The following is a 15,728-nucleotide window of genomic DNA, read 5'->3' on the forward strand; positions in this document are numbered from 1 at the left end:
ACAAGACAAAAATGCTTAAGTACACTGTAAAATAAGGGGAAAAAGAACATTAACGAGAATAAAATGTTTAAAAAGTACTGGCAATTTTTTATCCGGACATTGTCTATTCATTTTATGGATATTTCTGGAAATGTAAGGCAATTTTGATTTATATTTTCAGAATTAAAATCAGTCATTTTTCTTCAAAAGTAAATGTTTTAAAGATTTTTTATATTTATCTATCTATTTATCTATCTGTATATATATATATATATATATATATAAATATATATTTGTACTGGAAAACAAGGCAAAAATACTTAAGTACACTGTAAAAATTATTCATAAAAAGAATAAAATTAAAGGAAGTACAGGTGATTTTCTAGCAGAACATTGTCCATTAATTTTATGGATATTTTTGGAAATTTCAGGAAATTTTGATATATTTTTTCAGAATTAAATTCAGTCATTTTTCTTCTAAAGTAAAAGTTAATTTAAGAATTTTATGACATTTGGGCTGAAAAAAAAGACAAAAATACTTAAGTACACTGTAAAAATAATGAAAAAAAAAACCCACAAAAATAATATATATATATATATATATATTTTTCAAAAAAGTACGGGTAATTTTCTGTCTGGACATTGTTCATTAATTCTATAGACATTTCTGGAAATGAAAATCAGTCATTTTACTTCAGTAAATGTTGATTTAAGACATTTAAATGGAAAACAAGATAAAATACAAGTACACTGTAAATGAATGCATAAATAAATAAATAACTGGTAATTTTCTGATTCTGACATCGTGCTTTAATTTTATGGCCATTTCTCCATTTCTAATTTATGTACAACTCCAAAACACGATGCAGTGCAGTCCAAAATTCAAAATATAGGTAAAACACCTGTAAAAAGTCAATGCAGAAATTAATGCAGAAATTAATTACTGTTTCAGTACATTTGTTATGGATTTCTAGTGTAAGAAAATCCTTTTTTGCAGTACATGCACTTTAGAAATGAAAATGTGTCATTTAATGCTACATTGTAACAGTTTTTGTTTTCAAATGCATTTGAAGTTGAACAGAATCAAACAGGAAGCAGAATGTTGTTTTCAAATTTGAATTTGAAACAGCTATAATGAAAATGTAAATGACAGTTTGAATCCTCTAAAAGCGTGTGCTGGAGGATGTAGGAGGCTGTTTGTCGTCCTGATGCTGTTAGTGTATTGATAAAGCGCTGCGCTCGCGCTCTAATTGAATTGCGCGTTTGAACAGGAGGACGGTAATGTGATTAGCGCAGGAGTTTGACCTCAGGCCGACCTCACGTGATTCCAACCTCTCCTTCATTATCAAAAGTGAACATGATTGTGACATTTCTTACGGAAGTAAATACAAACAGTGTTAAAGCAACAGGCAGACCATTGGTTTTTCATGCACTGGTGAATTTTTGATTCCATAACACGTCTCTTCTTTCAGAAAAGTGCAAAGATGAGTGGTTGTTGATGGTCTCTCTCTGTCTCTGTCTGTGCAGCTCTGATCGCCATCGGTCAGTACAGCAGCACCATCGAGACGGTGGACGCCGGCTGGTGTAAGGAGATCACGGATCAGGGCGCCACTCAGATCGCCAAGAGCAGCAAGTCTCTGCGCTACCTGGGCCTGATGCGCTGTGACAAGGTGAGTTCATTCACAGACAGCTGCGTCAGGGTGTGCGGCTCTAACAGATGCTCGAGAGGAACGGGCCGCCGGTCGACAGGAAGAGCCGCTTCCTCGGGGTCACGGGGTCACCAGTTAAACACCTGGCAGACAGAAACGGCCCCGTGTTCAGTCGACAGCGTCTCACCTTCATAGGGCTCACGTCTAGATCTTTCACCTCCTAGATCACAGATTCACAAACTTTTTTGTCAGCTGAACCCCTTGACATTTCAAGTTAATATTTCAAAAAAAAAAAAAAAAAAATTTAAACATTCATTTTAATTTGATATTTTTTTATGATTCGATTCATTGTTAGTGTTTTATTTTGGTTTTATTATAAAATTATTGTAGAATTTCATAATTTAAGTTTTTGTTTTGTTTTTTAATTTTTTAAATTCACATTTTTGTAATACTTGTTGTTTTATTATCATTTTAATAATAATTTGTTTTGACATTTTTATTATTTCCACTATTTATTTGAATTTATTATTTTATTTTATTTATTTTTTTACTTTTTTAGCAAGTGTTTTGGTTTTTATTTTACTTTTTGATTATTTTGGTTTGAATTTTAAATTACTTTAAAGTTTTTGTTTAAATTTGATTGTTTTAAATTCACATTTTTATGAATATTACTTTTTTGTTTTATTGTTTTATTTGCTTTTTTGTTTTATTTTTATAATAATTTTATTTTGTCTTTTTTATAATAACTTTTTTGATTGTTTTTATTTTAATATGTTAATTAATGAATTTATTTATTTATTTATTTTACTTTTTGATTATTTTAGTTTTTAATATGTCTTTTATTTCTTTATTATTTTTTCATTGTTAGTGTTTTATTTTGGCTTTATTTTAAAATTGCTTTAGAAATTTTTACGTTTTTGTTTAAATTCACATTTTTATGAATTTTTTTTTGTGCTTTATAATAATTTGAATTTGACATTTTTACAATTAAACTTATTTGATTGTTTTTATTTTAATTAATTAATTAATTTATTTTACTTTTTAGCAAGTGTTTTTTTATTTACAATTTTTATTTTTCTTTCTGATTATTTCAGTTTTTAATGTGTTTTATTTATTTATTATTTTTATTTCTATTTTATGATTCAATATACAGTATAATAGTTTTATTTTGACATTTTTTTCTGATTCAGCTTTTTTGTTTATATTTTACCATATTACGTCATTTATTTATTTTACATTTTTAGCAAGTGTTTTGGTTTTTAATTTAATTTTTTTTATTTTACTTTTTAATTATTTTAGTTTTTAATATTTGTTTTATTTTGATTGTATCAAAAACTAATAATTTTATATTTATATAGTTTCAGTTTTTCATTTTGATTGTTTTTATGTTTGTGCTGCATTTTGCATTTTTATATTTTAAAAACATTTATTTAATTTAACATTTTTATGATTTCACTTTTTTTATTGTTTTTTTTTACATTACTTATTTTTATTTAATTGTTTTATTTTGATTTGTTTTTATTTTTGCATTTTTATGATTTTATTCATTTTTTAATGTGTTTTATTTTAATAATTTTTTATTTTAAAACATCTAAGCGTTTTCTTTCCTTTGAAACATACACACACACATACATATCAAAAGAAAGCACTGTAATTATAGGTGTTTATTTATATATTTCATGTCTCATGATTCAGATGTATGTCATCTCATATATTTCAGTGTGACTTTGTCATTTACTATATTTAATGGCGATGGAGTGTGACGTTGCTGAGTGAGCGAGCGCTCTTGTGTTTCGGGTCAGCGCTATTTACAAAGCCACAATCCCGTGACAAATTAAATTTCTGCCCAAATCAGCTTCCATCCAGCTAATTCTCTGTTTTTATAATCTCATTTGGGAAGCTGTAGATGTGACGGATAACCCGTCTGTCTCAGTATTTGCTTTCTAAACGGCAAAGTCTATTAAAACAGACATATATATTCCCTTTCATTTGACGCTTTTCCATTTCAAGCCCACACTAAAAGTTTGCGATTGAGTGGAATTTGTGGCATTTCCATTCATTTGGCTGTGAGCTGCAGACACACATCACAGATCGCTCTGTCGTGGCCTCGGGCCCAATGAGAGGCGACTGAAAGAACGCTATTGATCCCCAGCAGCCCAAATCATCAAATCAATTCATTATGCACCGCTCAGACCTCCAGCTCTGGACCAGACTTTGATGTGACGCCACAGAGCGAGAGAAGAACGAGGGAAAGCTGGTTTCTTTTATCAAAGAGAAGAACGAGCAGTTTAACAAACCCTCATTGTCCCTCAAAGCCTCCAGAACAAGCGTTTTTCTCGTCTCACACAGTTTTGGCTCTTGTTCTGAGCAAAAAATGAAAGTTCTGTCATCATTTATTCGGCCTTGTGTCGTTCTGAACCCATATGATGACGTTTCTTCTATGCAAGAAGAATCAGGAAAATGTCTGGAGAATCTCTTGCTCATTTTATATAGTGCATTGCACAAAAAAAAGTTTTGTTTTTCTCATGTTCCAGTTAAAATATCTAAAAAAAACAAAAAAAAATCCTTGAAGCAGTGTTAATTTACTTGAGAAACATCTCATTTTAACGTTTAGTTTTTTTTAGATATTAATATTCTGTGTGCTTTTTTATTTTAATTGTATTTTTTGTCATTTTTTTAAACTTATTTCAATATTACATTTTTATAATTTAACTGTTTTTAGTAAACATTTTCTTTTAATTCTTTTATTTTTCCAGTTAAAATATCTAAAAATCATTGAAGCGGTTAATTTACTTAAGAAACAACTATTAGCAATTATTAAAATAGTAATATTTGTATCTTGAATATGTGTTTTTGTCTTATTTTAATAGTTGAATTATGATTTGATCTTTTTTTTCTATTTTATTTAGATTTTTTATTTTAATTTTATGTTTTTAATTTATTTAATTTTTTTTTCATTTTTGTTTTTAATTATATATTTTAATTTATCGTTCAGTTGTTTTATTTTGACTGTTATACTTTTTAAATTAAAATCTCCAAAAATCTTTGAAGCAAGGTTAATTTACTTGAGAAACAACTTATTAATATTAATAATAGTAAAACTTGCTTTCATTGTATCTTGAACATGTGTTTTTGTTTTATTTTTATAGACACTTTTTATATGATTTGATTGTTTTGATTTCTTTATTTTGATTTTTTTTTTTTTAAATTTGACTTTTTTATATATTTTTTTTAATGATATTTTTATCATTTAATTGATAGTAAATGTTTGATACTTTGATGCTTTATTTTAAAAATATTGATTTTTAACTTTACATTTTTATGATTTCATTTTTGCTTTTATTTTAAATGTTTAATTTATTTTAATTTTATAGTTTTTAGTAAGTGTTTTATTTTTATTGTTATATTTTTCTGAGTTAAAATCTCCAAAAAATCCTTGAAGCAAGGCTTTATTTAATTTATTTGAGCAACAACTTTGGCGATAATAAAAAATATTTTTGTCTTATTTCTATGATTTGATTATTTTGATTGCTTTATTTTGTTTTGTTTTTTTATTTAAATTTGGCTTTTTTTAACATTACATTTTTTATAACTTAATTGTTTTATTTTGATATCTCAAAAGTGTTTTACATGTGTATGTCTTTTTTTTTACTTAAAATGTTTTATTTTATTTATTTGTACATTTTATATATATTTTTATATTTATTTTATATTATATTTAATTTTATATTTTTATGATTTTAACTATTCATTAGTTATTCACTCCTTCAGTCACTGATTCACAGTTTGACTTTCTCCCTTATTATTATAAATTAACAGAAAGCCAGAATGTTTTGTGTGAATATCACTGGTGAAAATGAATATATTGTGATGTTGTAGTCTTGTTTTCCGACTCTACATAAGACATTAAGACTTGTTTTTCTTGTCTCTTGAATGTATGTTTTTTTTATCCACTTGTTTCAAATAGAAAAAAAGTGCCATGCAGAATAGCCAGATACACACATAATAAAGGTAAAGTCAATGAAAACAAACCTTACAGTAAATTATGCAGTGTTGCTTTTCAAGTAAATGTATCTAATTTCAACGATTTTGAGATATTTTACCTTGAAAACAAGTCAGAAAAGACTCATTTCAGGATAACCTCCGAAAAGGACAAAAAACCTTAAAAAAAACAACCTCATTTTATTATGCTTTTAGACTGTGTTTGGAGTTTGACAGTCATGGTCATCATTAATTGTTCAGTGTATGACAAATATCTGTGTAAACAATCTCTCTGTTTTGGTTGTACAGAAAAATAAAGACATGAGGGAGAATAAATAATGAGTGAATTCTCATTTTAGCTGAGCTGTGCCTTTAAATCATTCGATTTTCTTAGTTTGTGATGTGTGTTTTGGGTTTCATGGCTGATATCTGGAGAGCTTTATGTTCTCGGTGGGAAATTACAGTCCATTTGAGGCGCGTGTTTACGGGTCAGCGCTGGTCACCTGTGAAACGTCACATTGAGATTTACACGGCTCTCACGGCTCTGTTCTCTCTCAGCAACAACATTCAGCGTTTGGTCTCGCGGCCGAAGCCAAAACAGGCCACCGCGCGGCTTCCCACAAACTCGTGGCGCTTTCAGCCCTCTAACGGTTTGCCTCGAGGACAGAACTTCTCATCGAGGTTTTAGCACAGGGTTTGGATCCGTTCTTTGGAGTTTTCCCCTTTGAAGCTTCATTACAGTCTGAGTAAATATGAGTGGAGATGAGTGATGAGAACGGCATTGGTGTGAAATGAGACAAAAACAACAGTGGAGAGCAGCAGAGGAGGAGAGACTTTCTGAGCAGAGAAGGTTTTAGAGAGCTTCCGTTCGCTTTGAGACGGTCGGAAAAGATGTGGAGCAGCTCAGACGGAGAAAGTCCAGCACAGTTATGTCTCATGATATCAGAGTGTTTGAATGAAAGAGAGGAGACGGATCTCAGATACTTCATGAATGCATGTGAAGCAAGGCCTCAGAGGAAGTTTTCCCATCTACTGAAGTGTGAAATTAACTACAGAGCATTTACATTTAGTTTGCTTCATGACATGTCTTGATAAGTGCAGTGTTCTTTACTGTGTTGATGCATTTCCTCTGGAGACAGGAAGTTGGGAACAGGCCAAGTATATAAACGAGATTAGTAAAGTTTGTCAAGATGGCTTGAGAATGCCTGGCCTGAAAGTTTAAAATATTGTAAACCCTTGATGGTTTAAAGTTTTACGATCAAACTGGGTGGTTTGTAGGGTGTTGCTGGGATGTTCTGGGTGGTTCCTATGGAGTTCTTGGTTCCTAGGGTGTTGCTGGTTGCCAAGTGGTTGCTGTGCTGTTACTAGGGTATTGCTGGGTGGTTCCTATAGTGTTGCTGGTTCCTAGGTGGGTGTTATGATGTTGCTAGTGTGTTTCTGGGGTGTCCTGGGCTGTTTCTAGAGTTGTTAAGTAGTTGCTATGATGCTGCTAGGTGGTTTGTACAGTGTCGCTGGTTACTAGTTGGTTGCTGTGCTGTTGCTGGGGTGTTCTGAGTTGTTTCTAGGGTGTTACTGGTTGCTAAGTGGTTGATATAATGCTGCTAGGGTATTGCTGGGGGGTTTGTACAGTGTTGCTGGTTAATAGGTGGTTGCTATGCTGTTGCTATGCTGGTGCTGGGGTGCTCTGGGTGGTTCCCAGGGAGTTATTGGTTACTAGGGTGTTGCTGGGGTGTTCTAGGTGGTTCCTAGGATGTTGTAGGTTGCCAAGTTGTTGCTATGCTGTTGCACAGTGTTTTTGTTGGTTTATAGGGTGTTGCTGAGGTGTTTTCGGTGGCTCCTAGGGTGTTTTTTGGTTGCTTGGTGGTTGCTATGCAGTTGCTAGGGTGTTCTGGGTGGTTCCTAGGGTGTTGTTGATCGCCGAGTGGTTGCTATGCTGTTGCTAGGTGGTTCCTATAGTTGTTCCTAGAGTTGTTGGTTAGTAGGTGGATGCTATGCTGTTGCTAGAGTGTTGCTGGGGTATTTTGGGTGGCTCCTAGGGAGTTGTTGGTTGTTAGGGTGTTGCTGGGGTGTACTGGTGGTTCCTAGGGCATTGCTGGTTGCTAAGTGGTTGCTATGCTGTTACTACGGTTTTGCTGGGTGGTTCCTACAGTGTTGCTGGCTACTAGGTGGGTGTTGTGCTTTTGTTTTCTAGAGTGTTCTGGGCTTTTTCTAGGGTGTTGCTAGTTACTAGGTGGCTGCTCTGCTGTTGCTGGGGTGTTCTGGGTGGTTTCTAGGGAGTTGGTGGTTGCTATGCAGTTTCTAGGGTGTTCTGTGTGGTTCCTACAGTGTTGCTGATTGCTAAGTCGTTGCTATGCTGATGCTAGATGGTTCCTACAGTGTTGCTGGTTACTGTTTGGTTGCTGTGCTGTTGCTGGGGTGTTCTGGGTGTTTCTGATTACTAGGTGGCTGCTATGGTGTTGCTGGGGTGTTCTGGGTGGTTTGTAGGGTGCTGCCGGTTGCTAGGTGGTTACTATGCTGTTGCTGGGGTTTCTGGGTTGTTTCTAGACTGTTACTGGTTGCTATACTGTCATTGTTCTGAGTGGTTCGTACAGTGTTGCTGATTATTGTGTGGTTGCTATGCTGTTTCTAGAGTGTTGCTGGGGTGTTCTGGGTGGTTTGTAGGGTGTTGCCGGTTGCTAGGTGGTTACTATGCTGTTGCTGGGGTTTCTGGGTTGTTTCTAGACTGTTACTGGTTGCTATACTGTTGTTGTTCTGAGTGATTCGTACAGTGTTGCTGGTTATTGTGTGGTTGCTATGCTGTTTCTAGGGTGTTGCTGGGGTGTTCTGGGTGGTTAGTAGGGTGTTGCCGGTTGCTAGGTGGTTACTATGCTGTTGCTGGGGTTTCTGGGTTGTTTCTAGACTGTTACTGGTTGCTATACTGTTGTTGTTCTGAGTGATTCGTACAGTGTTGCTGGTTATTGTGTGGTTGCTATGCTGTTTCTAGGGTGTTGCTGGGGTGTTCTGGGTGGTTAGTAGGGTGTTGCTGGTTGCTAAGTGGTTTCTATGCTGTTGCTAGGGTATTGCTTGGTGGTCCCTACAGTGTTGCTGGTTGCTAAGTGGGTGCTATGCTGTTGCTAGGGTGTTCCTGGGCTGTTTCTAGAGATTTCTATACATTTGCTGGGGTGTTTTGGGTGGTTCACAGGCAGTTGTTGCTGGTATTGATGCTGGTTACTATGTGGTTGACATGCTGTTGCTAGGGTGTTGATGGGGTGTTCTGGGTGGTTCCTAGGATGTTGCTATGCTGTTGCTAGGCGGTTCCTACAGTGCTGCTGGTTACCAGGTGGTTGCTGATGCAGTTTCTAGTGTGTTGCTGGGATGTTCAGGGTGGTTGCTAGGATGTTGTTGAGGTGTTCTTGGTACGTCCTATGGTGTTTTTTGGTTGCTTTGTGGTTGCTGTGCAGTTGTTAGGGTGTTCTGAGTGGTTTCTAGGGTTGTTGGTTGCTTGGTGGTTTATATGATGCTGCTAGGGTATTGCTGGATGGTTGCTAGGGTGCTGCTGGGTGGTTGCTAGGGCTGAGAAGTATCCATTGTGGATTTTAAAGGAGCGTTCTTGATTGAAAATGTGTTGAGCTCTATGAGCAGCATGTGTGTCATGATGTTGATTACCACTGAAAATAATTCCAGCTTGTGAAAACAAGCGCAAATCACATTTACAGTAACAGTTACAGTGGGGGAAGACAATTACACAAAGACAAACATTCAAAACAAACAGTGATCCTGCAAGCACATCCAAACTCTCAGTCATGACCGTGTGAAGCTGCTAAACCCCCCAAAAATTCTTAACTAGCATTGAACCCCAAACATCCAGCAGAAATGACGTTTCTATTACTTTTTGTGATCTTTGTGTGAGATGTTTCTATCATAATGTGAGTTAGCATTGCACAAACCCTCACTAGACTGTAAAATAAATGTTTTCTGATCATTAGTTTCTTCTATTCAGAGCTGCAGGCGGGTTTTGCGGTCTGTGTGTTTTGTTATTATGATTTTTTGAGGTTTCATGTTTTAAAACATGAGGGTTTTCTGAGAAATACGAGCCGCGTCACAGTGTTTTACCGCGGTAGATGTGCTGCAGGCAGGTTTAGGGTTGCGGTAAATCAGCGTCTGTTTAAGGCTGGACTGGATGCTCACGTACTCCAGAAAGCTTTTTAAGTATTAACCAGAATCCAGTGTTTGGATGTGAGGAATGTGTGTGTTTGTGTCTGGATCATATATTTCAGTCTCAAAGAGCCGGAATATCAGCGTTTCCGCCACACGGCAAACATTTAGACAGCGTCCTGGAATCATCAGAACAACTTGAGCCCGTAAAGTGCATTTTTGGACTGAGTCATAAATACACACACGCACGTCGTGCAATAATCAGCCGTTTAATGCTGCATGACAGTCAACATTTGTCTTTCCAAACGGAGTAAACTGCGATCAGAGAGACACTTAGTTACAGTTAAAGAGAAATATCATATCAACTACACTAAAATGTGTGTGATGCTGTAAAAAATGTTCTTCCACAGTACTTTTGTCATTTTCCAGCACAAATATCTAAACATTCATAAACCAAGACATATTTAGTTGAGAAGCAAAATGACTTGAGATAAAGGCTTGTTTTCTAAAAATGAACCAAAATGAAGTGAGTTTATGCTCAAAACAAGAACAAATATCTGCAAATGGGGTCAGAAAAATCATATTAGTTCAAAGGGGAAAAAAAGGTTTTGTTTCCCCACTGGCAGATATGTTTTCTTATTAAATAAATTTGCTTAATTTTGATGCTTTCTTCCTGACTTGTTGGAATATCAAATGCATTCGGACGCAAGGACTATTTTAAAGCAGCATTAAATGACACGTTGCCTCTTCTAAAGTGCATGCATTGAAAAAAAAAACGCTCAAAATCTGTAAAAATGTTTTACTTGTATTTTGAATTTTGCACTGCATTGTTTGCACTGCAGTTTTAGAGTTACCAGAAATGTCCATAAAATTAATAGATAATGTCCTGGCAGAAAATCACCAGCATTTATTTAATAATGTTTAGATATTTGTACTGAAACACAAGACAAATATACTGACAGAGAAATAGATTTTTTCAGCATGTGAACATGCTGCACATGCATGTCACATTATATTACTGATTCTTTTAATTTAAACAAAGAAATGTATTGATGATATGAGTAGTCAGATAAGCATGCATATATCTGCTCTGTTTCTTACAGTATATCATTCATGTTGCATCGTTCACACAATAAACTCACAGTGCATGTGAGTGGAAAGTCAGTGCACAGATAATTTAGTTTGTTTGAAGTTCATGTCACAAATGAGATGACCAGAACATTTATTTCCTTTAATGTGCAACAAATCAATCTGTCATAGGCTGCAGCTGCACATCACACGGACCTCATGATGAACACAATAAAAGAATTGCAACAAACGTTGCATTGATTTAAAGCCGCAGTGTGTCATTTCATAATGATTGTTTCCAAACAGGTTACTCATAGTCTGGTTATACCACTCTTTCAGGTGATTTCATCATCCTTTGATAAATTACTACTTCTGTGATCTGTAATGAATACACAAATATCTGTTTTAAACAAATAAGGTGTACAATGTTTGAAAGATTTGCTTAAAGCAGATGCTTTTAAGTTGAAAAATGAACTTGTCAACAAGCATCTTAAGTAAATGTGTCTTGATTATGAATGTTTAGATATTTGGACTGGAAAAAAACGGCAGAAATCTTTTTTTTTTCTGTGTATGTAAGTGCATGCATCGGATGACATTTTTACACTGATTCTTCATGTGCAAATGCACCGCAGCTGTACAGTATTTTCAAAGAAAAAAACAATAAAAAGAAAGATTTATTTTTTTTTTTTTTAAATGTGTTTATTTTGACCCAATTGCAAGGTTTTTTTTATTAATTCATAAATTTTAATTTTTAATTTCAATTTATTTTTCAGAAAACAATACTTAGTTGAGGTCAAAAGTTTACATCCCCCTTTCAGAATCTAAAAAAAATGTTAATTATTTTACCAAAATAAGACGAATCATACAAAATGCATGTTATTGTTTATTTAGTACTGACCTGAATAAGATATTTCACATTAAAGATGTTTACATGTAGTCCACAAGAGAAAATAATAGTTGAATTTATAAAAATGACCTGTTCAAAAGTTTACATACACTTAATTCATAATACTGTGTTGTTACCTGAATGAACCACAGCTGTGTTTTCTTGTTTAGTGATAGTTGTTTCTGAGTCCCTTGTTTTTGTTTCACTGGTCTTCAGAAAAATCTTTCGGGTCCCACAAATTCTTTCCAACAATGGCTGTATGATTTTGAGTTCCATCTTTTCACACTGAGGACAACTGAGGGACTCATATGCAACTATTATAGAAGGTTCAAACGCTCACTGATACACCAGAAGGCAAAACCATGCATTAAGAGCCGGGGGTGAAAACTTGTGAACAGAATGAAGATGTGTACATTTTTCTTATTTTGCCTAAATATCATATTTTTTAATTTAGTACTGGTCTTCAGAGGCTATACAGAAGATACTTGCATGTTCCTCAGAAGACAAAATAAGTAAAATTTACCCTGATCTTCAAATTCCAGAAGTTTTCACCCTCCTCTCTTAATGCATCGTGTTTTCTTTTGCAGCATTAGTGGGCGTTTAAACCCTTTGTAATAGTCAGAAAGTGTTTAAATACACAAAAATGCAGGAAAACCAAAGAATTTGTGGGACCTGAAGGATATTTCTGCAGAACAGCAGGCAGTTTAACTGTTCAGGACAAACAAGGAACTCATGAACAACTATCACTAAACAAAAAAACACAGCTGTGGATCATTCAGGTAACAACACAGTATTAAGAATCAAGTGTATGTAAACTTTTAAACAGGGTCATTTTTATAAATTCAGCTATTGCTTTTTCTTGTTGACTATATGCAATTTCTTTTTTGTGAAATATCTTATTCAGGTCAGTGCTAAATAATAACATGCATTATTACATGGTAAAATACTTAACATTTTGCAGATTCTGAAAAGGGGGTGGAAACTTTTGACCTCAACTGTCAAAGTCATTTTGCTTCTTAGGTAAATGTATCTTGATTATGAATGTTTTGCATGTTTTCAGCCTGAAAAACTTGACAAAACCCTTTTTTTCAGTGTATGGAAGTGCATTTATTCAGTTTTTACACTGAAACTTCATGTGCAAAGGCACCGCAGCTGTACAGTATTTTCTGTGTAAGAGTTCCTGAGAGATGAGAGCAGGTCATGTGAGATCTTCACCTTCAGTCTGCATGTAAATAACACACTTGACATTATACATGATGAAGGTTTGGACTGGATCCCTGTGGACGCGGTGTGGTGATTTTCTCACTCAACATGTGGAGCGTCTGTGTTTCATCAGCTCGACACGAGATTTCTCATACATGTCTTGCATTAATATGTGAATCATTTTTTCAATGCAAATTTGTGATGCTTTTTAGGAAAAAGCAATGTGTCGAGTAAAAGAAGTCAAATGAAAAGCAAATGTGTGTTTTTGTTTTGTTGTTGCAGGTGAACGAGGAGACCGTGGAGAGACTGGTGCTGCAATATCCACACATTGTGTTCAGTACGGTGATGCAGGACTGTAAGCGAACGCTGGAACGAGCCTATCAGATGGGCTGGAGTCCCAACACATCCACGGCCTCCTAACACACACATCTGCACGTGACGCCACTGCGGAATCATTATCATTACTATGCCGTTTATTCCGCCTTCCAACATTATGCAGCAGAAACATCGATATTATTTGATTCGAACAGGAATATGTTCATGCACACACGATTCTGACATGCAGCATTGCATTTATTTGCATTTGCAACCTACTGAGTCGCACTAAACCCGTCAGGAGCTTATATATTGCTCTAAAAACGGAGAGGAAGACGTAAGACATTGTGTTTTACATTTTGCATGAGGGAAAAAAGTTTTTGGACCACAGGATTTTTGCATCGTGACATTTCCCTGCAGTTCTCATTATCGTGGATCATCTGGACGTTTGTCTTTTTGTGATTTGTTTGTTATTCTCATTATCGGCAGACGTGATTTTCATTAGATTCTCATTACGGAAACACACTCATTTTACTGCAGTACAAGGGAGATTTTTAAATAAAAATCAGCATGAATTTAATCCAGTACAGATGCAACTATTATGTAGAAATACTTCAAATTAAATAGCATTATTATTACTTTGCAAAAGTGCTCAGTATTTTTGTCATTTTCCAGTACAAATATCTAAACATTATTAAATCAAGATAGATTTACTTGAGAACTGAAATGACTTAGGATACTAAAAAAAAAAAAATCATGTCAAATTTATCTTCAAAATTAAGTTTGTTTACACTTAAAACAATTGTTATTATTTTTAGCATAAAGTCACTTCATTTTGATGAATTGTTCAGAAATGTATACTTTTTAATTGTAGTGAATGTACCTTGATTTATGACTGTTTAGATATTTGAACTGGAAAACAAGACAAAAGTACTTGAACAAATATTTTTGCATTGGATTTGCATTGCAGTAATGAACTTTTAAGGGTAAATGTTTATTTAATTAATATTCGAATAATTTTGCAATGCAAAAAAACCTAATGTTCCAAAAATAGGCTTGGTTTTCTTCATGCAAAAAAAAAAAACACTTGGGGTGAATTTTAACGTTCCTGACTGGTTTCATGCAATTCTCCTCTTTAGTCTTCAGTTTATCAGTAGTTTCTTTTGCATCAGAATTCATTTAGACACGTTACACTTTCATTAGAGATTTCACAGCCTCGTCGTTTCCCTCTTCGGCGAACGCTTAGAAGTACGAAGCGAAATACTGTTTGTCCGACTGGGCGTCATGTTAAAGTCCTGCTAGTCGCAGGCTGAAGCGAACGCTCTGTTTTTCCGAGTGTTTGAGCAGCTCTGATGGTGTATGTGATGTAGATGTAGATGTGAAGACGCAGGACTTGTGTTGTTGATTTCGTTTGCTCTTGTGAATTTGTAACCCTGTGGTTTGGAGTTTGTTTTGGATGTAAACTGATATATGGGGTTGTTCTGTTATTTTTTTCGAGGTATAGCCACCATATGGATTTTTGCATAACCTATGAATATTTGAGGATGTATTGACCTGGAGTGTAAGTGAGTTTGCAGAGGTTAGTTACTTTACTCATTTACCCGTCTTCTGCTCCATAGCTTGCCTCATTCAGACGAGCAGGGTATTTTTCTATGGTGTCGTAGGAGGAAGAGTTTAGTTACAGCCTTGATCTTTTACTGTACTGGGGGATTTGAGTCAATTAAAAAACACAAATCTACTTCAACGGCTCCTGCTGTCATTCCGGTCCTGCGAGTGTGTGTGTGTTTCTGTGTGTTTGTGAAGATCAGAAGCTGAACGTCTACAAGCACGAATGGGATCTGGATCTGCTAAATCTCCTCAGACCTGGAGTTACAGTCATTCAGCATGTTTGTTTATTAAATATTATGCATTCAAATATTAAATTGATCACACGTGTTGTCATGTTTAAATCCATCTCACAGAATTCCAGTGATTTTCTCCTAAATTCTCCCAAACTCAAAATATGAAAAGTCTACAGGGTTCTGCTTGGGTTAAAATAATATAATTTTCTTCTTTGTAGATTTTATTTTTGATGGTGAACAAAAATGGTGTTCATGTAAATACTGTGGTGCATGAACATGGTAATTAAGTACTAATGTTGAATGCTATTTCACTGTTATGCTTTCATTTTCTATAGTTTTTTTTTATTATTATTATTTTGTTTTCATTTTCTATTAGTGTTAGTAATTTTGTTGTGTTTTTGCCATTTTTATTTATTTTCATTTGAGTCTTTTAATATGTCTGTATCGTTTTTAAAATATATTATAGTTTTTTATATATATTTTAAATCATGCCAGGCAAAGGATTAATCATGATTAATCACATCCAAAATAAAAGTTTTTGTTTACATATGTGTGTGTATTTATTATGTATATTTAAATACACACACATTTTACACATTTTTTTTTATCAGTGACGGAAAAATCTGAAGAGTGCCGAAACTGTATTTATTGCTTGAATTTCTAATGAAATGG

At 34.4% G+C, this 15,728-nt stretch overlaps 1 protein-coding gene across 3 annotated transcripts in view; it reads left to right on the forward strand.

The window, feature by feature from the left end:
• fbxl17 (F-box and leucine-rich repeat protein 17) overlaps window positions 1–14,953 on the forward strand; it is a 269,969-nt gene extending 255,016 nt beyond the window's left edge. For all 3 annotated transcript variants that reach the window (XM_051118072.1, XM_051118073.1, XM_051118071.1), the window contains exons 9-10: window positions 1,507–1,649; window positions 13,183–14,953. In XM_051118072.1, the coding sequence (XP_050974029.1) occupies window positions 1,507–1,649; window positions 13,183–13,320 (281 nt within the window). In that variant the 3' untranslated portion in view covers window positions 13,321–14,953. The remainder of the gene's footprint in view (window positions 1–1,506; window positions 1,650–13,182) is intronic.
• Window positions 14,954–15,728: the final 775 nt, after the last annotated feature.

Source organism: Labeo rohita, chromosome 8 (assembly GCF_022985175.1).
Source record: "Labeo rohita strain BAU-BD-2019 chromosome 8, IGBB_LRoh.1.0, whole genome shotgun sequence".
Taxonomy (NCBI): domain Eukaryota; kingdom Metazoa; phylum Chordata; class Actinopteri; order Cypriniformes; family Cyprinidae; genus Labeo; species Labeo rohita.